This window comes from Gorilla gorilla, chromosome 17 (genome assembly GCF_029281585.2).
Source record: "Gorilla gorilla gorilla isolate KB3781 chromosome 17, NHGRI_mGorGor1-v2.1_pri, whole genome shotgun sequence".
Classification (NCBI taxonomy): Eukaryota; Metazoa; Chordata; class Mammalia; order Primates; family Hominidae; genus Gorilla; species Gorilla gorilla.
The window spans coordinates 65,778,808-65,801,852 of NC_073241.2; the positions used below are offsets into that span (position 1 = coordinate 65,778,808).

General features: G+C 38.4%; 1 protein-coding gene across 13 annotated transcripts in view; it reads left to right on the plus strand.

The window, feature by feature from the left end:
• Positions 1-23,045, plus strand: part of FHOD3 (formin homology 2 domain containing 3) — a 479,946-nt gene that overhangs the window by 257,883 nt on the left and 199,018 nt on the right. For all 13 annotated transcript variants that reach the window (XM_031003628.3, XM_055368089.2, XM_055368091.2 and 10 more), the window contains one exon: positions 21,518-21,612. In XM_031003628.3, the coding sequence (XP_030859488.2) occupies positions 21,518-21,612 (95 nt within the window). The remainder of the gene's footprint in view (positions 1-21,517; positions 21,613-23,045) is intronic.

Sequence of the window (23,045 nt, forward strand, 5' to 3'; positions counted from 1 at the left end):
GGACAATTCAGGTTATCTATTTGTTCTTGAATGAGGCTTTGTTATTTTGTACCTCTCTAAGGAATTTAAGCATTTCATCTAAGTAGTCAAATATTTTGGTGTAAAGTTCAGATTTTCTTATTTTAAATCTGCAGAATCTGTAGTTGTAATAATCTCATTTCTGGTATATGTAATTTGTTTCTTCTCTTTTTATTAATCTGGCTAGATATATATCAATTTCATCTGTCTTTTCTAAGAACCAAATTGATTTTCTTTGTTTCCTTTTTTAATTTCACTGATTTCTCCTCTGATATTTATTATTACCCGTATTTTGTGTACCATGGGATTAACCAGCTCTTATTTTTCTAATTTCTTAAAGTGGAAGCTGCATTCATTGATTTGAGACCTTTGTTGTAGACTTGCAATGCTGTAAATTTCCTTCTAGGTACTTCTCTTTAGAAGCATCCCATGCATTTGGATATATTGTATTTTCATTTTATTCATTTCACAATCCTTTTAATTTCTCTTTTGGTTTGTTCTTTAACCCTGGATTATTTAGAAGTGTGTTACTTACAAAAATATTTTGGGATACACCAGAGTTTTTTTATTTGTTTATAACTTGATTCCTTAATTCCATTGTGGTAAAAAAAAACATGCTTTATATGACTTCAATCCTTTAAATATACCGAGAGTGTTTTTGTGGGTCAGAATCTGGTCTGTCCATGAGCGCTTGAGTAGAATGTATATTCTGTTGTTCTTGTGTGGAATAGCCTATAAATGTCAGTTAGGTGAAGTTGATGGATAGCTTTGTTCCAGTCTTCTATATACTTATTTTCTGATTTTCTGTCTCCTTTCAGTAATCTATATAGATTACTGTGAGATTATTGTTGACATTTCCAACCATAACTTTAGGTTTTACTATTTCTCCTTTAGTTCTATCAATTTCTGCTTCAGGTACTTTGAAGTTTTGTTATTACAAACAGAGCTTAAGGTTTACATTTGTCATATCCTCTTGTCAAATTGACCCCTTTATCATTATGAAATGACATTCTTCATCTCTGGCAATGTTCATTTCTCTGAAATCTATTTTGCCTGGTATTAATACAGTCATTCCAACTTTCTTTTGATTAGCAATTAACATGGTATATTCTTTTTTCATCCTTTTAATTTTAGCTGATTTTTTTCTCTTTATATGAAAAGATCATTTCTGTAGGACTCACGTAATCGGGTCTTGCTTTTTTATCCAATCTAATTTTAAATTGATCTGTTTAGATCTTTTATATTTATTGTGACTAATGATATGGTTAGGTTTAAACCTGTCATTTTACTATTTGTTTGCTGTTTGTCTCATCTGTAATTTGTTACATTTTCCTCTTTTTCTGCCTTTTTTTGATTATTTATTTTGTAGGATTTTTAAATAGTCTCTTTTTAGCTGTAATTCCATTATCTTCATGGTTGCTTTAGGGTTTATAGTACAGTTGACCCTTGAACAATATGAGTGAACTGTGAGATGTGTGGTCCACTTATATATGAATTTTTTTTTTCAGTAAATACAGTTGGCCCTCCATATCAGCAGGTTCCTCATCTCCAACCAAACTTGGATCAAAAATACAATATTTGCTGGATATGAAACCCACGTGGAGAGAGGGTCAACATTTTGTTCTGGTGGTTTAGCAGACCCAACTATGGAACTTGAGTATGCACAGATTTTTGGCATCCATGGGTGATCAGAGAACCAATCCCCCAAGGACACTGAGACACAACTGTTTTTATCTTTAACTCATCACAGGCTTTGTTCAGATGACGTTACACCTCTTTGTGTATAGTATAAGAAACTTACAATAACAGTGTCACGTATTCCCTCCCAGTCTTTGTGCCAGTTGTCATACCTCTTATATTTGCAAGTGTTAAAAACCCCACAGAACACTGTTATTTTTCTGTTTAAGTAGCCAGCGACCTTTTAAAGAGATTTTTTAAATAAGGGGAAAAAACGTGTATTTACCTTTTCCAGTGCTTCCAATGCTCTTTATTCCTTTTTGGAGGTTTGTATTTCTACCTGGCACCATTTTCCATATGCCCAAAGGATTTCCTTGTAGTGCAGGTCTGCTGTTGATGAATTATTTTACCTTTGTGTATCTGAACAGGTCTTTATTTCACCTTTGTTTTTCAAATATTTTTTCACCTGGTATAAAATTCTAGGATGACAGGTTTTTTTCTCCAGCGCTGTAAATATGTTGATCCATTTTCGTCTTACTTGTATTGTCTTCTGTAGGAAATTTGCTGCCATTCTTATATCTTTTTGTTTTGTTTCATATGCATCTATTTTCTGTTCTTCTGTATCAATGGTTTTGATCAATTTGATTATGAGCTGAATTGATATGATTTTCTTCATGTTTCTTCTAATTATGGCTTGTTATTCCTCTTGGATCTGTTGGTTTACAATTTTGAACAAATTTTGAGAATATTCAGCATTATATCTTCAAATATTTTTGTATCACCTCCTTCATCTTCTCTCTGTCAGGAAATCCAGTAACCAATATGTGCTACAGTTTACCGATGCTGTTTATTTTAAAATCTTTTTTTCTGTGTTTTTATTTTGGTTTGTTTCTATTGCTACATCTTCAATTTTCTGAATCTTTTCTTCCATGTTGAATCTTCCATTAATCGCATCCAGTGTAATTTTCATCTTGGAAATTGTGGTTTCACCTAAAAGTTCAATTTCGGTGTCTTTACTATCTTTCATGTACTACTTAACTTTTTGAATATACAGAATACTTTATAATCATTATTTCAATGTTCTTGTCTGATAATTCCCATATGTTTTAATTGATTTTCCTCCAAACTAGTTTCATAATTTCCTACTTCTTTGCATGTGTGGTAATTTTTTATTGAATTTCACACACTGTGACTTGTACTTATTGCATGCTGATATTTTTGTATTCTATATAAATATTTGTCACATTTGTTCTAAGGCCCAGTTACTTTTAAACAGTTTGATCCTTTAAGGTATTATTTTTAAGATTCGTTAGGTGAAACCAGAGAAGCATTGAATCTAGGGCTAACTATTCCCCATGACTAAAACAAGATCCTTCTGATTGTTGTGCCCTATGCCCCAAGAATTATGAGATTTTCTTGTCTGGCTGGTGGGAATAGCTGTGTATGAATGCTGGGTAATTTTCTTTCCAATCCTTTTGGAAAGGTTCTTCCCTGACTGAAGTACATTCCTGCACTGATTAATACTCTGTTGACTACCCAGAAGGAACCCTTGGTAGATTTTCAGGCTCTTTTTTTCTAGGTGGCTCTGTCTTAGTCTGTTTGGAGAGTTCTATCTACCTTGCTTTCTTAGGTCTCCCAACTTGGAGGTTTGGATGAGCTATGCCAGGGTTCCCCTTCCCTGTGTGATGCTATGGGAATCTTCTCAAGGTATCATAGTAAGCTGGGCCACAGGAGGGCTCACCTCCTTTGTTTTCCCTAGAATGTAGTCTGTTATTGCTTGCTGTGTAGTGTCTTGAAAAGAGTTATATTTAGTCTAGCTTTTTATATGTTTCAGGCAGAAGGGGAAATTTGATCTCTATTCCTCTTTTGGCCAGAAGCGGAAGTCTTGCAAACATTTATATTTAAAATATGTTGACAGTGTGCAATGATTTACAAAATATATAAAACTTTTTGACCTAATAATCCTACTTCTGGGAATATATCTTAAATATTTCCAAAAAGGAAACAGATGTTACATACACAACATTCTGTACAGCATTATTTGTAATGAGAAATTAGAAGGAATCTATGTTTATCAAAAAGGAGAGGGGTTAAGATCAAAGCATATCTATGCAGTGAAATATTAGTGGTTTATTTTAAATGACAGTTTCTAAGATTTTCAACATTTAAAACACTAATACTAAATGTATTAAAAATATGTTAAAATAGTCCATGGTGTGTCATCATTGGAACTTTATAAAAGTATACACATTCTTATGGACTAAAAACTCAAAGAGAACGGGCTGCCTTCATGTCAGTGGTACCACTGCTGAGTTGCAGTGCTTCCCGCCTGCACTCATACCCACATTCAGACCCCTGTGCTCTGCTCAGTGCTCAGCCCTCAGCCCTGCCTCCTCTGGCAAGCTATTTTATTGTCACCAGTGTTTTCACAGGACAGGAAGAATCACCTGGCTACAACCAACTCGGTCATCTTCACCTATTGTAGTATCTTCTCTCTCCTGACCTTCTCCTTAGACCACCGTCAACCATCACTTACTCATGGTCTTTGACAGTATCCTTGAGTTGGATTCTTTTGGGGCTTATTCAGGTTTTCAGGGCGGGATGATGTTGAAAAGCCCAAAAGATTTCAAAACTGTCCAGCGTTTGATCACCTTGCTATTGAAAGATGACCCACAACTGACTACTCAGTAGTGTTGTTTGTCCTCCCAGAGTCCTCTCTGCGGCTGCTTCTCTTGGCTCAGCAGAAAGAAGAATGAGTTAAAGATGAACTGAGCAGCGGGACCGGTGACATCAGTCCTCCTCCACTCAGAAGGAAGCTGTTAAAATAGGACAAGCTGACTTTGCCCTTTCCTCCTTTCTGAATAATAGGCTTCATTTGCATGTGATTATTGTTTACTAATTACCTACCATTCACCTACAGCCCCCACCAATACTACTTTTTCCATACCCCTCTGCACTACATTTTAGCATCTTGCTTGGGCAGGACACACAAGCCATTTAAACAGCTGCACAGTGATTGTTTTTCCCTCCTTGTGTAAGGTTTGTGCCTCCCTGAGGATATGTCTATTTTGGTTTTCATCATTATCATATCCTGACCTGAGAGAGAGTGATGAAATCAGCTTAGATACAGCCCGTGGCCTTAAGTGATTGCTGTTAAAATAACTTCCCTGTGCAAGTTGTATAAAAATACAGGGCCATGAGAACACATTGCTAGGGCCCCTCCCAAGGTCTGGGAAGGGGCCTGTTTGAATGAGGGACTCTGAAACATAAGCTTTGTTAGCCCCCTGGTCCCACAGCATGAATTATGTTAACTGCCACTCTTGACCCTTACCTTTCTCTGTGGCAGGTATCCATTGGGAAAGACAGTTGCAGCAAGCTGAGAGAAGCATACTTTTGGAAGGTGAATTCTTTCTAGGATCCCTGAACTCAAACTCCACATGCAGCAGACTTTTTTACATGCTTGCTTGTCCAAATTTTCAGGAACTGTCCTTGGGCACCCAGAGTGAGTGAATGAGTGTGTGCCCCTTCTTGGGTAGATGAATTAGCATAAAAAACAGGGTTACACCTTGCCTAAGTTCGTCCTTTGACTTAGAAAGCTGTTTACTGTGCTCCTTTCTGTCTGAGGGTAGTTAGTCTGGGCCTTGCATCTAACCTGCTGGAGCCCATTCTCAAGCAAGCTTATACTAAAGCCAGAGCTTCCCCAAAACATAGTTGCGAGACCTTGGAATGAGGACTGTTGAGGATGTTGATAAACAGTTTCCACTGGTGAAATTTAAGTACCAGAGGTCAAATCACTTGTACAACATTGCTTGTTTGGCAAGAGGCAGTAGGGATGGCCTCAAACACAAGTTTCTTTGGCTTTAGAGCCTGCACTTGCCACTACTTGCCTGGCCTACCTCCCATGTCTTCCCTTCAAAGCTCTTGTGGAGTAACGGGTCTGATCATTCTCATTCCTGACCATTGCAGTGCTCTGTCCATTTGGCCAAGGTGATTCCTGCCAGATGGGCCTAGCAGAGTGCCTGGTGCTTAACAAATGCTGCAACTGTTTGCATGAGTGGGTGTGTATGTCAGTCTTTAGAAAAGCTAAGAGAATTTGGGCCAAATGGAGGGTAACACCTCTCATAGATCGCCACAGTTTGGGTTGAAAGACTGGAGAGAGGCCGCAGCACAGCCTTGCAGTAGTTTTTCATTAAAACTTTCTTCTATAGCTTTGTGTGTGTGTGTAAAGAGCAGCTGTTTTTTTTTTTTCTCTTTTTTTGTTTCTTTGTTTAAGGAAATATTTAATTATAGTGTATAAAGCAGTGTTTGTCAACCTTCTGTTCAGAATCATCCCCCTAAGGTGCCTTTTCATATACTTTTTTCTGAATCACCCCCATACCCCAACCCTCATGAAATTTAAATTCCGCAGACATTCTGTTTATGTATTCTTCCCCTGTGGAGGGCTGTACACATTTGTGATATCTAAGATGTTTTTGTTCCCAAGAATCAAATTTCATGTTTCTAGCTCCTATTAAGAATTTATGGTCTGAAGTATTTATTCCATTTCAGTAGCTGATAACATGAGAAATGCTTATGTAATTACAGAAATGAAAACAAAATACTAGTCATTGATTGACAGGCAGTAATTACTATAAGGATGGCAAAACAATTCTGTTCTAATGAACACGTAATTACAGCTGCTAGGGAATAGCTATTAAATAAATGGAATCTAATGTGTTGGCCCAGGAGACAGGATGGGTGGCAGTGAGGTCTGGGGACACTCAGTCTTGTCACATGGGTCAGCTCCATAGGGCTGGGCTAGTCTCATACCTGTTTGTGCACAAGGAACCACCTCCCAGGACTGTTAGAGCGCACGTCCAGGTCAGGAGGCCTTAGTTGCGTTTATGATTTTCTGCTGTGGCTATTAGGCTGCTAGTTTTTTGAGAAGTAGTATTTTTGATATGATTTGATTTTGACTTTTTTATTGTGGATATATCATAAAAACACATTAACCATTTTTGTACAATTCAATGACATTAAATATCTTCATAATGTTGTGCCACCATCATCACTATTTATTTCTAAAACGTTTTCATCACCCCAAACAGAAATTATATACCCATTAGGCACTTGCTCCTCAATCTTCCTTACCCCTACTCCATCTTTGTTCTTTGTACACTATCAATTTAGAGCTAACAGAGATGACTGAGTGTGGTCACAATAGGAAGATTTCTGGTTCTTTGACCATTATGCTTGTGTTGATATTGTTGTAGGCCATAAAATACACAAAACCAATATGTTTAAAAATATGTTGGGCAGGCTTGTAATACTTCCCAAGAATTTAGGTTTCGCTAAATGGTAGGCAAGTGACTACTACTACACTGTGTATTGTATTGTATTGTATTGTATTGTATTGTATTGTATTGTATTGTATTGTATTGTATTGTATTTTTTGAGATGGAGTCTCACTCTGTTACCCACGCTGGAGTGCAATGGCGCAATGTTGGCTCACTGCAACCTCCGCCTCCCGGATTCAAGTGATTCTCCTGCCTCAGCCTCCCAAGTAGCTGGGATTACAGGCACCCGCCATCACTCCCGGCTAATTTTTGTACTGTTGGTAGAGACAGGATTTCACCATATTGGCCAGTCTGGTCTTGAACTCCTGACCTCAGATGATCCACCTGCCTTGGCCTCCCAAAGTGCTGGGATTACAGATGTGAGCCACTGCACCCGGCCATGACAACTACACTGGATCTTCATTTTTAAAAAATCCCATTATAGAGGTCTATAATAAAGGAATTAAAGTCCTCTGAGAAGAAAGTAAGGGACTGTCTTGTTTAAAAACATTATTTACTATGTTGCATGATATGATTTAAAAATGTTTAAAGAGTTGAAATTTTGAAACCGTGTCTATCAAACATGCAGCTGTGCAGCTTAGCAAATATGGATGACATTCAGATGCCATTTCCAGCCATTGGGAGCCTGCTGGGCTGAAGCGGACCAGTGCCTCCTACTTCGTCCCTATCCACAGTTCTCTACCTCATTGGAGAGCAGGACGTGGAATCTTAGGTTATTCCTGGGTTTGCCTTTCAGCTTGGTTTTGGTGAGAAGCAGGTGTTGATGCTGAGCCTGCTGGGGAGAGCCATAACTCAAGCACAGCCTTTAAAGTAATAGTTTGGTTTAGCATTGAGCAGTGGCTTATATCCCTGGCCGTGCAGGAGACTCACCTGTGGAGCCCTGACCAACACCAATGCCAGGTCTACTCACATGCCCAGGTCAATCAGGTGCTGGAAGTGAGATCCAAGGGGTGAGAAGGGGCAATGGTTTAAGGCTTCGTTGTGATGATTCTCCTCTGTGGACAGGCCTAGGAACCCTGAGCCTGTCAGTCAGGGCCTGGGATGCCGGCCATCAGGTAATCGCAGGACACAGATTATGTGGCCTTTGCATGGGCTCAGCAGCGAGTCCCCTCAGGTACGTGTTTCTAGACACAGAGTCTTCATGGTTGGTGAAATTTTAGTAAGGAAGTTGAGTAAATTGAGGGTTTTTAAAGTTAAAATTCTAAAAGTGTTGAAATCCTAAATAGAGAGAAGTACAGAATTAATATACTAGCATGTACTCTTATTGTTTTACATAACATCCAAAAACCTATTTCTGATTTTTACAGAGGACTGATTTTTGAAGGGTTGTATATTAATAAGGCACGTTTGTGGAATCATGTCTGAAACCTCAGACTGCAGATAGAAATACCTAGTCAAAGCTTGCTCCCTAGTGTCAGACACTTCATAATACACCCCCGCAGGGGCTTTTGAGTAATGTTACCTTGGAACTGGGAGTTTTGGAGGTCTTTGGGTTAAACCCTTGTGTCTCTCAGATGATACCATTGAAGTCCAGAGAGGTTAATTAGCATAACAGCATCAAGAACAGCCAACCATCAGCCACGTGCTGTGCTAATACATCAGCATATTTCATCCTAACCATAAGGGATCCAGGTTGGACTTGTCTTCCATCTTATGACTGCGTAAGCTCCATAGTTTTTGGAAGTAGGAAATGGTGGAGATTACATGCAAACCAGCTTCTCCGTGGGTTTAAGTCCCGTGAGTTTTCTTGATGCGGTACTGTCCTAGAAGCAAAAATCAGGGGAACTATTCTGGTACCTTTTCTTTTCTCATGCCCTGGAAACTCATGTGTCTTCTCCCAGCTACGTGTGCCCCATCCTTTGAGGTATGTTTCTTGTCAGCCTCTCCATGAATCCTCCTCTAATTACTCAGGCTCATATCAGCCGCACCCTTCTCTGAATCTGGGTGTTTATGAGCTCCATTCCACTCTGCTTGGGCTTAATTACTCATCTCTACACCTTACATCCATTGTCTCTGTCACCTGGTAAGCAGGGATGTCAGTCAGGGACAGATGCCCTAAGTGTATGTGTCCTGCATGGGCCGTCACTAGGCCAGGAGGAGCTGCTTTTCCCAGGTTCATTGGCCAAGCCCTTGTCACTGACTCGGTGTCACCCCAGGTCCCAGTGGGAAGAGCCAGAGTGAGTGTGAACACATGAGCGTGAATGAGACAGTCCAGCCACTGCTGACCCTGCTGCGAGTCCATTTCTGGTTCATTCCACCTGTGGCTCTGACCTGTTTTGGAGAGGCTGTGTGCTTCCACTGGTATTTCATTGGATGTAAGTCTTAGAAGATCATTATAGAATAGATGATTAAAATGACTGTTTTTCTTTCATAGATAACCTAGAAGTCTGCCAAAAATTTTTAGAGGTTCAAAACTTGCTAATCTGTTATACTTTCCTTCATTCCTTTGGTGTCTCCTTATCTAAAATATGGGGGACTGTAGAATGGGAAAGACTGGGAGAGGGTGAGGAGCATAGGTGTAACTGAGGCTGCTACAGCCCAGCAGTAATGAAGCACCTGTTTCTGTACAGGTGGCTGATGAGGGCTTCTTTTAAATCTTTAGCATGGGAATCTTGGATATAAACTTTGCTGCTGTTGGGAAGTTGAATGAATAGGCCAGAAACAAACCAGTCTTCTGTGTGTATTAGATGGGAGAAGATGCAGAGAGCTTAGCTACATAATGTCCTGCTGGGAAGGAAGGTCTATCAGAAAGAAGCACATCAATGTCAATGATTCTGTTTGGAAGGCCTGGGGAGGAGGGAGGGGAGACGGGCCCTCCCTCCTTTGAGAGTTACTAAGAGTTAAGCTTGTAAGTGTTAGGGGAGAATATTAGGTCTGATTTATTTAACAACTTTTTTGGGGGACCTTTTTTAGAAAATGGTCATTCTAAGGTAGAGAGAGGGTAGTAATTTAAGACTGCTTTAGAAAAATTTGCATTGCAAATGCTGCTAAATGTCAGCAAGGGACTCAAAACTTTGACACCTTGTTGGAGCTCTTTGTGCTGATTAAATTCTTGTCTCCAGCCTAGAATTGGCAGCTTATTCTCCTTAATTTTCATGCTGTAATAGGTATTGAAAGAGTATTTCTTTGACAGTTGCCCTTGGGGAAAACTGGACCGGAGCTTGTTATTTAGGGCAGACAATTAAGTGGAAAAGAATAATAACTAGACTCCAAGGTCTTCATTTAGTTCCAAGAATGTCAACAATATCAACCTCTTTTTAATACTTACTGCGGGCTCTGGTGAATAATGGAAATTAGGGGTAGACAAATCCAGTTCAGAGTTAAGAAGAATGAATTTTAATGGTCTGATTAAAATTAATTGAAATCCCTTCTTTAAGATGAATTAGCCCTTCCCAGAAGATAAGGGGTGAGTGATACTAACAGTTTTGTTTTGTTTTTCTCTCTGGAGATTACTTTGATTTAAAAACTCACTGCACATTTTCAGAGCTCCTGTGTTCTAATTGAAGAAAGCAGTGCCTATCTTGGTGCTTAGTGATGGGCTCATGGAAGAACTGATTGTACCCTACAGTATCCCCATCTTCATTCCCAATGTGCAAATCACAGATCATTCCTCCCAAAACAAAATAAAACCCTAGTTACCACTGATATTTGCTTATAGCAGAATGTTGCCCTGTGGTGAGGTAAGTTTCTTTAATGTTTCATACCATTCATTTATTTTTTTTCTGTACTTTTGGTAGAAATAAATAGGAATTATTTCCAGTCACATTCTCAAATGGCAAAATATCTTATTGAATGGCAACAGAAAAGTATTTTCTTTATACTGCTTCTGTAAAAGAAAATGAAGTCAAGAGTGGGAAGACAGACAAGCCAAAATACTCACACGTCAGTGAGAGGAATCTTGCATTTCATGGTGGAACTCTGTGGCCTCAAATATGCAGGTGGACACTTGGTTTTTGAAACCAAAGCCTTGTCTCATACATAAAAAGGGCTGGTTTGTGGTAAAAGTTGTGATATATCTATAGTTATAATAATGCTTTAAAAAACTGCATTTAAAATACTTAGACCTAAACTAGATAACTCCCTTAAACAGGGTTATATCTCTGTGCCCATTTACAGAACACATGCAACCTTAATTTCACTGTCATATAGAAAAAGGAAGAATGGATGAGAGATTGATTAAAAGATTACACAGAGCAGCAATATTTAAGAGCTGTTTGTGCAAAAAGTCAGATGATTTTGCCAGGAAGAGATCGTCTTTCAACTTCATCAATGGCATTTTGGTATCTTTGGCTGGAGGACAGGACATGAACAAGCAGGCAAATAACTAATTTGGTATCGGATCCTTGTATGTATCTCCAGTGTGTAAGAAAACATTTTTTAAAATTTTAAACATTTTTAAAAAATCAAGTCTAGCTCTGTTTGTAGAATGAATATTTATTTATTTTATATGTAAGGACTTCTCTTAAATGTAAGGCATGTTTAACTTACAGAAAATTGATAGGTTTCAAGTCAAAGCCTTCAGATGGTAGCAAAAGGTTCAGAGACAAAGGAGCCCAGATGGTCTGGGCAGGAAGCTGAAGGGCCAGAGGGTTGGCTCGAGGTGTAGTGGGGACCCTGGGCCCTGTCCCAAGCAAGAGGGAACCAGAAGGTGTTCCAGCTTCAGCTGAAGTATTTCATGCCTTGGAAAAGTCATTGGTAAGAACATCTATTATGGATTTGAAAAGGAGTGGGCATCAAAGGCGGGAGACCAGCCAGGACCCGCAGTTGCTATTGTCCAGGAGAGATCATGGTATTTGAACCTGGGGCAGTAGTGGAGAGGAAGAGAAGACCTGTCTCAGAGGAACAATTAAGGGAATTAGGTGACTCACTGAAGGTGGAGGATGAGGAAAGGGAAGGAGTCTGGAATAGCAGATTCCAAACTTTTCTGGTTGGAGACCTACAGGAAAAAAAAATTATACTTATATAAAATGAAAATAAGAACAATATTTCCCTTAATAAGTGCAGTGTACTCCATTTTCTGTTCTATTTCATTTATTGAAAAATATGCATTACTGGTCTTATTAGATTGATTTTTACAACTTTCTAGTGGTATTTGAAAATGCAGGTATACAGTGAGCTCCAGTGTCTAGCCTGGGTGACTGGGTGATGTGTCCTGTTAACAGGGTCCCTTAGGACCTACTGAGGTAGGCAGGATGAGGAGTATCTAGTGCTGAGGGGGAAGGGAAGTCAAAACCCTTCAGTCCTGCTTCCAGCAAAGCATCTGGGAGTTAGCCGTTGTCTGTGAGGCTTCCTTTTAACAGTTCGTTGCAGTAAAGGGCTACCAGCTTTAAAAAGGAAGGGAAGAAGAAAAGGGAAGTAAAGAAGGGAGGAAGAGATGGAGGAAGGGAAAAAGAAGAGAAAGGATTAAAAACCATGGGCTTAGCATGCTGAGACAGAATTGCAAATGGATCCTGGGCCCAGGAGTTGCTCGATCCAGGCCGCCTTCCACATTGCTGCTAGATTTCTTATTGTAAAAACAGAGCAAGGAGGAGTTTTGGTTTGGAGTAAGATGGAGTAAGTACACAGGACCCTGTCTTTCCCAATGAATTCAACTATAAAACCTATAAAGACAACTATTCAATTGTCTTTCCCAATAAATTCAAGGATAAAATACTCAGAGCAACTATTTGAAGACTCTGAAGACTAAATGGTAGGAGGCAGATTGGGGAAGAAGACTAGAACTTGAAATATTGAACTGACAGTGCTTTTAACATTTTTCTTCTGGTATTCTCTGGTCTAGACTCAAATTAGTGCAAAACCCAGAAGTGGACTTGGGTGTGGACAGAGAGAATTCAAGATCTTTCTATTTCTGGCTTGAGTAGGAGGAGTCTCACATGTTTCTCACTCTGTTATCTTGCCCCCTCTCCCCCAGGTAATCCCATGGTGAGAACAGCAGGGGCATATGGGCACCTAAAACTCTGAGGAGTGGGGTGGAAACTCACTCACAGAAGTCTGGTTTTTCCTTCTCTGTTTTTCTGCTTGGCCCCAGTTGTGGCTAACTATAGTCATGGAAATTAAGTGGCTGAACAAGTTAAATAATGCTCCAGCTCTCTGGCTGAAGGACTAAGAAGGGGGAGGCTCAGCTGGGTGTGGTGGCTCAAGCCTGTAATCCCAGCACTTTGGGAGGCTGAGGCAGGTGGATAACTTGAGGTCAGCAGTTTGAGACCAGCCTGGCCAACCGGACAAAATCCCATCTCTACTAAAAATACAAAAAAAAAAAAAAAAAAAAAAATTAGCCAGGCATGGTGGTGCACATCTGTAATTCCAGCTACTCGGGAGGCTGAGGTACCAGAATCACTTGAACCGGGGAGGCAGAGTTTGCAGTGAACTGAGATGGCACCACTGCACTCCAGCCTGGGCGACAGAGCAGACTCTGTCTCAAAAAAAAAAAAAAAAAAAAAAAAAAGGTGGTGGAGGGAGCCTCAGGGAACCTAAAAGTATCAGGAATATAATGGAGAAGGAGAAGCTCAGGAACGTGAAAGTTTTATGTGAACCCCTGGGCTCCACACAGACTGCATGCATGAATCTGACCCTAAACAGCATAGCAATGACTTTGAGAACTGAACAAGATAGATACTGCCCAGGCCCCAGACTGTCGACTTCGTAGTACACATACAGAGCTGAACCAAATGGCACGGCAAGGGCTCTGAAAACTGAACTGATATTAGAGCCACAGAAGACAGGTCAGAACTTGTGACTCAAACTGAACCAGGTTAATTGCCTGCTTAAACAAAAATGTCAACATTTTCTGTAATATTTAAACAAAACCCAGAGTTTCATAACATTATTTTAAAAATAAGGAGATAAGCCAAAATTACTTGGCACGCAGTGAACTAGGAAAATCCCAACTTGCATGGGAAAAGATAGATCACCACCCCTGGGCCAAGTTGATACAGATACTGGATTTTTCAGTTTTTAATGCAGCCATTATGAAAATGCTTCAGGAAGTTAAGAGTGAACATTCCTGAAATGAATAGATAGATGGAAAGTCTGAGTAAGAAATAGAAGATATAAAGAACCCAATGGAAAATTTAGAAACAAAATTTACAATGAAAGATACAATAACCAAAGTAAAAAGCTTACCAGATGGGCTCGGTAGCAGATTGGAAACGATAGACCTTAAATAAGACACATTAGTACTTATATTAAATATGACTGGTCTAATCACAGTAATTAAAAGACAGACATTAATGAATAAATGAAACAAGACCCAACTAAATGCTGCTTACAAGAAACCCACTTATAATGCTATAGGTGGTTTAAAAGCAAAAGGGTGCAGGAAAAAAAAACATGCAAACACTAATCAAAAGAAGGTGAAGTGACTATATTAATTATTAGAAGAAGTAGGCTTCAGAGCAAAGAAAATAATTAGAGGTAAAGCAGACATTATAATGACAAAAGAATCAGGTCACCCAGAAAAATAGAGCTTCAAAATTCATAAAGCAAAAACAGAACTGAAATAAGAAATAGAAAAAATTCTGTTGTAGTTGGAGACTTCAATACTTCTTTTTTGGTAATCAATAGAATTGACAGACTGAAAATCAGCAAGGCTATGAAGGAACTGAATGGCACCATCAACCAAACAGTTCTAATTGACATCTTTAGAAAACACTACTCAACTACAGAGAATACATATTACTTTCAAATATGCATAAAACATTCACCAATATAAATCATATCATGGGTCATAAAATAAACCATAACCAATTTAAAATAATTGAAACAATGTAATTTCTGACTGGAATAAAATTAAACTGTAAATCAGTAATGGAAGGAGAACATGAATATGTCCAAACTCTTAGAAATTAACACACTTCTAAATAATCCATGTGTTGAGGAATTCTCAATGGAAGTTAGCAAACGTTTTGTACTAAATGAAAATACAACACATCAGATTTGTGGGATGTGGTTGAAGCAATGCATGAGGGAAATTTCTAGCATTACCTGCATATATTAGAAAAGAGGGAAATAATAATATAAGCACCTACCTTAAGAAACTAGAGTAAGAAAAGTAAAATAAAACCAAATAAGTAGAAGGAAGAAAATAATAAAAGTAGAAATTGATGAAGTTGAAAGCGGAGAAAAAGATAGAGAAAATCAATGAAACAAAAAGCTGATTCTGTGAAAAGAAAAATAAAATTGACCAACAAGAATGACAAATGAAAAAAGAGAAGATATGCATTGCTAACATTAGGAATGAAAGGGGATTAAACTTCACTTAAATGAATTATGACAGAATACTATGAACAACTCTCAGCACATAAAATTGATACATTAGATGAAATGGATCAATTCCTTAAATGGATCATTTCCTTAAAAACCACAAACTACTAAAACCCACCCAAGATGAAATGATAACCTGACTAGCCCCATTACTGTAACTATTAAAGAAATTTAATTTGCAGTTAACCTTCTTAACAAAATATCTCCAGCCCCAAACAGTTGCCTGGTGAATTCCACCAAATATTTAAAGATAAAATAAAACCAATTTTACAAAATCTCTTCCAGAAAACAGAAGAGGAGGAAACACTTCCCAAGTCATTTTATGAGGTCGGTATTACCATGGTATGAAAACCAGACATAAAATACACCGAACAATATTTATTATGAACAAAGATGCAAAAAATCCTCCACAAATATTAGTAAATCAAATGCAGCAATATATGAAAAGAGTAATATGCCATGGTCAAAAAGGATGCAAGACTCATTGAGTATTTGAAATTCAGTTAGTATAACCTACTGCATTAACAATGTGAAGAAGAAAAAACACAATCATATCAGTTGATGTAGAAGAAGCATTTGACAAAATTCATTCATTCATGATTTACAAAAAGCTCTTAGCAGACTAGAAATTGGAGAAACTTTCTCATCTTGATAAAAGACAATTTACAAAAACATATGTCTAACATCATAATTAATAGTAAATGATTATTAATGCTTTCTCCCTAATATTAGGAACAAGGCAAGGGTGTTCACTCTCACCACGCCCATTGAACATTATACTGAAAGTCTTCACTAGTGCAATAGGGATGGATGGGAAGAGGGATATAGAGTGGGAAGGAAGAAATAAAATTGTTCTTTTTCACAAACAGCATTATTGTCTATGTACAAAATTCCAGGAAATCTACAAAAACAAAACAAAAAATCAAACACTCCTAGAATTAATGTTTAACGAAGTTGTAGGATATAAGGCCAATATACAAATTCAATTTTGTTTCTATATACTAACAATAAACAATGAGGAATGGAAAGGTTTTTAAAACACTGTTTGTAATAGCTCCAAAGAATGTGAACTACTTATAATTTTGGCAAAAAATACCATCCCAAACAAACATATATTGCATCTATAGTTGAAAACTATAGAACACTGATAAAAGCAATCTGCGAAGACGTATAATAAATAGACATAACAGGTTTATAGGTTAGAAGATTCAGCAGAGTTAAAGATGTCAGTTCTCCTAGAATTTATAGATTAACATTATTTCCAGAAAGATTTTGTTGTTGTTGTTGATTTAGACAAGCTGCTTCCAGAATTTGTATTAAAAGGCAAAAGAACAAGAATGGCTGAACCAATTTTGAAAAAGAAGAACGAATAGGAAGAATCATACTACCTGATTTTAACGTTTACTCTAAAGCTATGGTGATCCAGATTGTGTGGCATTGGCAAAGGGTTGGACAGACCAGTGGAACAGAAACAGACCCGTACAAACACAACCAGTTGATTTTTGGCAAATTTGCCAAAGCAATGAAATAGAAAAAGGACAGTCTCTTTAACAAATGGCATTAGTTGGACATATGAAAAAAAAATGAACCTCAATCTATGCTTCTTTGTACAACAGTTATCTCAAATTGGATCATAAAGCTACATATAAAGAGGAGAAACTACACATTTTTAGAAGAACACATAAGAGAAAATCTTTGTGACTTCTAGTTAGGCAAGGAGTTCTCCCACCACTTCTCATGACCCACAGCTGGGTAAGGTTAGCCTGGAGAGCTTGCTCCCTGTTTTCTGTTTTTGAGAGTTGTTCAGCGTGTGCTTCTGTTCATTGGAGGCACTGTTCTAACTCATTCCTCACCACACCCCTGCAAAATAGATAGTATGGTATAGCTGTGTCATTTTTGAGATGAAGAAACTGAAGCACAGAAAGATGAATAAATATACCTTGAGTGTAATAAGTTCTATGAGTGGCAGAACAGGAAATGCTCTCTTCCTAGACCTGTGGTGCCATCTACCTCTGTGTTCTGATAGACAGTCTCAGCCTCCACATTCTTCTTGAAAACACAAATCATGAATTTTCATGGCTCCTGTGACCCAGACGTGTGTTTTCAGGGCATCTGTTTTGTTCTTCTGTGTGGGTTTTATTCTCAGGCCCACGTTTGAGGTTGGTGGGTTTTTGCTGCTCGTAGTGCAATATTAACCCACATGAATCTATTTAGCGCCATCTTGTGTCTGGAGTGGTTTACAGGCGGGATTGCTTTAGTAGTAGCGGGTAGGTACAAAAAAGATGTAGTGGGAAAGATTTGATTACCAAAATATGAAAAATTAGCGTGATCGGACACTTGAATTCCATTAGACATGAACTTTGTAGTGATGCACCTCTTCCAGTATGATCCAGTTAATAGAATGTTGCGGGGAACACATCAAGTCAGCTTTTAAACCTTAGTTTGCCTTCTCCCATTGTAATAGTGTCCTGGCTTCTTGGGCACTTGGCCAGTACCAGAGGCCCTGAGCTCTTAGGGTGGAGGCCTTCAGTCCCAGCTTCTCAGCCTTGTGGAGAGTCTTCCCCGTGGATATACCTTCCAGAAGGCTAAAGAGTCTACCTTCTCTCTCCCTGTGTGGTTAGCTGATTTAAAGGAAGGTGCCAAAATGTACCTCAGGATTGGCCTTTTCAGCAGCGGGACTCAGAATGGGAAAAGGACAGTGGAGCAAACTCCCCTTCCATGGAGACTTGCCAGTTTGTTTGGGAAGGGAAGGAGGGAAGAAATGGGAAAAAATAGGGCAGAATGTGCCGAATTCTTCGAGCTCTTCCATGAGGTAGGGGCTGCATCTTTCTGCAGGAGGGTAGGGGTGGTGGTGCTAAGAAAGGATGCACTAGTAAAAAAATTCTAAAAACAAAAGCATGTAACACCTCACATTATTCAGTCTTATTTTTGTTCTTTTTTTTTTTAACATATTTTACTTTTCCATTACAGAAGTAATCGATGCTCATATTAGAAAGCTGGGAAAATAGAAAACATAGGAAAAATACATCCAAAGAATATATACTCAATCACAATGGTTAATATTTTATGGATTTCCTTTTCTTCTTTGTATGCATGAAGATTTGAGTGTTATAACTGGGCACGGTGGCTTATGCCTGTAATCCCGGTACTTTGGGATTCCAAGGCTGGTGGATCACTTGAGCCCAGGAGTTTGAAACCAGCCTGGATAACAGAAGGAGACCCTGTCTCTACAGAAAAAAAAAAAAAAATAGCTTGGTGTGGTGGCATGTGTCTGTGGTCCCAGCTACTCAGGAGGCTGAGATGGGAGGATCATTTGAGCCTGGGCGGTTAAGGCTGCAGTGAGCCATGATGGCACCACTGCTCCAACCTGGGTGACAGAGTGAGACCGTGTCTCAACTAAAAGAAGATTTGAGTGTTTAATAATGTGATGTTGCTTTTTACTTATTTTATTTAATTATGTGATGTTGCTTTTTACTTATACTTGCTTTTTACTTATTTTATGAGAAACATTTTACAAGTTAGGACATAGCTTTGGTAAATGACTGTGTATGCTGAGTTCTAGGACCATGATAGGTATTTGTGTTTTAGTTATTATTTTGGTATATTAAATAATGCTTCAGTGAACACCTTTGCTTCCTTTTTGTTTAAACTTAGAGCTATTTCCTTAGAATAGGTTTCCCAAATCATGATGACTGGGAAAGGGCTTGAAGAGGACTTCGAGGCTCTTAGTATAAACACATACGTGCTCACCCACCCTGGCTGGAAGTGGGCTCTGCTACTTAGGCAGTGATGGAGATTTTGGTCACATCCCTTCACTTCTCAGAGCCTCAGTTTTTTCTTCTTCCAAATGGAGGTAAAAATACCCACTGCATATGGCTTTTCTATTAATAATACCTATAAAGTCCCTCTGGAGAACTTGGCACACAGTGAGCGCTAAGTACATGGTAACTTTACAAAATAATTATAGTTCTAGATAGCCTTATTACAGGTTTCTACCAGTTTGCCCTACCACCAGCAATGCATGAAGTTATTTAACCTCTCTAGTGTTTGATACATAATCATTTCTTTTTAAAATACCTTTGCCAATTTGAGTGAAAACACTACCTTATTATTGTTTTAATTTGCATTTGTTTTATTATAGTGAGTGAAAATTTTTGCATGCTATTATAAACAAGTTTGTTGTCTCTCATATAAAATGCCTTTTGTCTATTGGCATTTAATATTTTCTTACTAGTTTGTATTAACTATTTAAAGAAATTATTCTTTAACATAGTTGTTGTCATAGATCCACTTATCTAGTATAATTTTATATCAAACTTTCGTATGCTGCATTCAAATGCTGCGTACAGATTTCTCATTAGGATGAGAAATGTGATTATAATTGTAATCTCTTTGTAATAAATTCTGTGAATTTTTTTATTGTATCTATAATTTTACTTGCAAATTATGACAATATGTATTTCCAACAATTTTGTATCTTATTATTTTTCATATCTTATTAAATTTGCCTGAAATTCTATAGCAGTGTTAAATAATACATGGGTTTAATGAGCATCATTTAAAAATTATTTCTGATTAGTAGGAATATCTCTAGTGTTTTACCATTAAATAGAATATGAATCTGTTATTTCTCAAAATATACTGCTTATTGTGTCAAGGATATGTCCAAATAATTTTTAAAATTTTTGAGTTCTTACATATTTAGGAGCATATTTTTTCTCAGACTAATGTGGTTTTCTTTTTCTTTTTTCTTTTTTTTTTGTTCAGGCAGAGTTTTGCTCTATCACCCAGACTGGAGTGCAGTGGCGCGATCTTGGCTCACTGCAACCTCCGCCTCCTGGGTTCAAGCAATTTTCCTGCCTCAGCCTCCTGAGTATCTGGGATTACAGGTGTGCACCACCACACCCATCTAATTTTTGTGTTTTTAATAGAGACAAGGTTTTGCCATGTTGGTCAGGCTGGTCTTGAACTCCTCACCTCATGTGATCCACCTGCCTTGGCCTCCCAAAGTGTTGGGATTACAGGCATGAGCCACTGTGCCCAGCCACTGATGTGGTTTTCTTATATGATCTTCTGTTGGATAGGATGCATTTTCTAATATTACATATATATTTGCATACTTAGAATTTGTGTTTACTGTTTTCTGTTTTGCTCTTTTTAATCAACATATTTCATGTAGAATGTTTCCTACAACCCACATATAAACTTTGTGTGTGTTTGTAATGCATAAAAAAAGAATGTAAGAAAATACATCAATATTTTAAGAATGGTTATCTTTAATTTATGGAAACATGAATTATTTTCACTTTATTCTTCTGTATTTTTCTAATTTTCTAAAATAAGCTGTCCTACTGTTACCAGCATAAAAAATGTTGTTTAGAAAAATGTCAGTGCCGTGACAATTAGTTATGGGTGAAATATGATTAGGAGCTTAGATGTGATTGGTGGAGTCCTTCTTCCTTTAGGGCATGTAACTTCTGTTTGTTCATTATCTATCAGTCAGATTATTTTGATAATAATGGAGTTGAAAAACTGAGTTTAATGTTTACTTAAAAAACATAGCTAGTGTTTTCTGTTTGGAGAATAATGATAGTATATGGTGACTGTATTTTCCTAAACTAAGAATTTAGGATTTGGTATGTGACGAATGTGTGATATCATGTATTTTCATGATACCTGATGTTTTTACTTGAAAATCTTTAAAGGGAATTACTCATAATATTTAACTATGCATTTATTGCTGACCTATTGGAATAAAATTGGATTAACCCAGGATGATCCCACAGAATCTAAGACTTGCTGACCACAGACTGGGGCACTGGACAGGTTGCTTTTGGAAACTTCGTTTGTCCTTGTGGCCCCAGTGGGAGGCCACAACCCAGACACCATCTCATGAATATCTTTGTCCTGTCTGGGACTACACACAGATATAGAAACAGAAAAGCATGCATTTATACATCAAGGCACACAGAAACAACAATCACTGGATTGGTGCCTTAATTGCATCTTCTGGGAGCCTGGAATAGCCCTTGTTTCTCCTGGTGTTCGACACTTTCTCTCTGAAATGAGATTTAGTTAATTTCAGAGCTCAGGAATTCTCCTCAGATTTGATTCTTAACATACTGTGTACTTAAAGTATGAAAATCTTGATCAGCATTATGATCACTGAAGAATATATTTCTATATACATCTATAATGTCTCCTTTTTCTCTTGTTTTCTGTAGCTTTGGGCCAGATTATGTTGTATGTGGATGGAATGAATGGAGTAATAAACCACAATGAAACCATTCAGTGGCTGTACACTCTCATTGGGTCAAAGGTAAGGGGAAGTTATGGTTGACTGTTTTGTTCACTTGTCACATCGCTTGCCTTTCTTTTTTCTGAGTCAGTTTTGCAGAAAGAAATTTTATTCAGCTTTTTTCAAGCCGTTACAGTATAAATGAGGATTACTACTCTACAAATTTTAAGATACACTTAAATTGCAGATAACTCATGAAATTTTAATGCATTTCTCTTTTCTCTTCTCTTAAGCTTTAATCAAGTGCCTTTGGAACCTTCGGTTTTTAATATTTAATCAAATGTTATACCATAGGGCCGGGCATGGTGGCTCACACCTGTAATCCCAGCACTTGGCAAGGCCAAAGCGGGTGGATCACGAGATCGAGACCAGCCTGGCCAACATGGTGAAACCCTGTCTCTACTAAAAATATAAAAATTAGCTGGGCACGGTGGCACGCGCCTGTAGTCCTAGCTGCTCGGGAGGCTAAGGCAGGAGAATCACTTGAACCCGGGAGGCAGAGGTTGCAGTGAGCTGAGATCATGCCACTGCACTCCAGCCTGGGTGATGGAGCAAGACTCTGTCTCAAAAAAAAAAAAAAAGTTATACCATAGATGTAAGATCTGTGAACCATCTGTATTTCATGTTCGTGTGTACGTATATATTTATATGTTGTACATATGTATATGCATATTCCTATATGGATAAGGAATCCGAGATTACCTTTCAGCTCTAACATCAATTATAAAAGTAATCAATATTTATTACAGATTTGCCAGGCACCAAACTAGGTATTTTATTTTATTTTATTGATTGAGACAGAATCTTATACTCTGTTGCCAGGCTGGAGTGCAGTAGCATGATCTCAGCTCCCTGCAACCTCCACCTCCTGAGTTTGAGCAAATCCCATGCCTGTCTCCCAAGTAGGTGGGATTAAAGGCATGACCCACCACCCTGGGCTAATTTTTGTATTTTTAATAGAGGCAAAGTTTCACCATGTTGGCCAGTCTGGTCTTGAACTCCTGGCCTCAAATGATCCACCTGCCTTGGCCTCTCAAAGTGCTGGGGTTACAGGTGGGAGCCACCACATCCGGCCCATACTAGGTGTTTTATAAGCGTGATCTCATTTAATCCTCATGAGGCCACTATCAGGTAAGTAATGTAATTCCCATTTGGTAGTTGAGGAAATAGTGCTTAATTATGAAAGCCTAGCTGGTTTCCCCATGCATTTTGGCACATCACCATCAGCCATGCCTTGGCTGCCAGGTCCCTGAGGTCTCTGGAGGTCCTGCCAAGGAAGCAGATCTACTCCATCACTTCAGGTGCGCCGAAAGTTGGGCAAGCCTCTGGCATAGTCTTCTCTGGTTTCTGCCGGGGTGTGGAGGAGCATGTGTTAGGGACCTGACTGCAGGGGGATTTGGGAGAAGTAGTAAAAGGGACCCTGTCCTGAGCAGGTGCAGATGCACCAAGGTTAA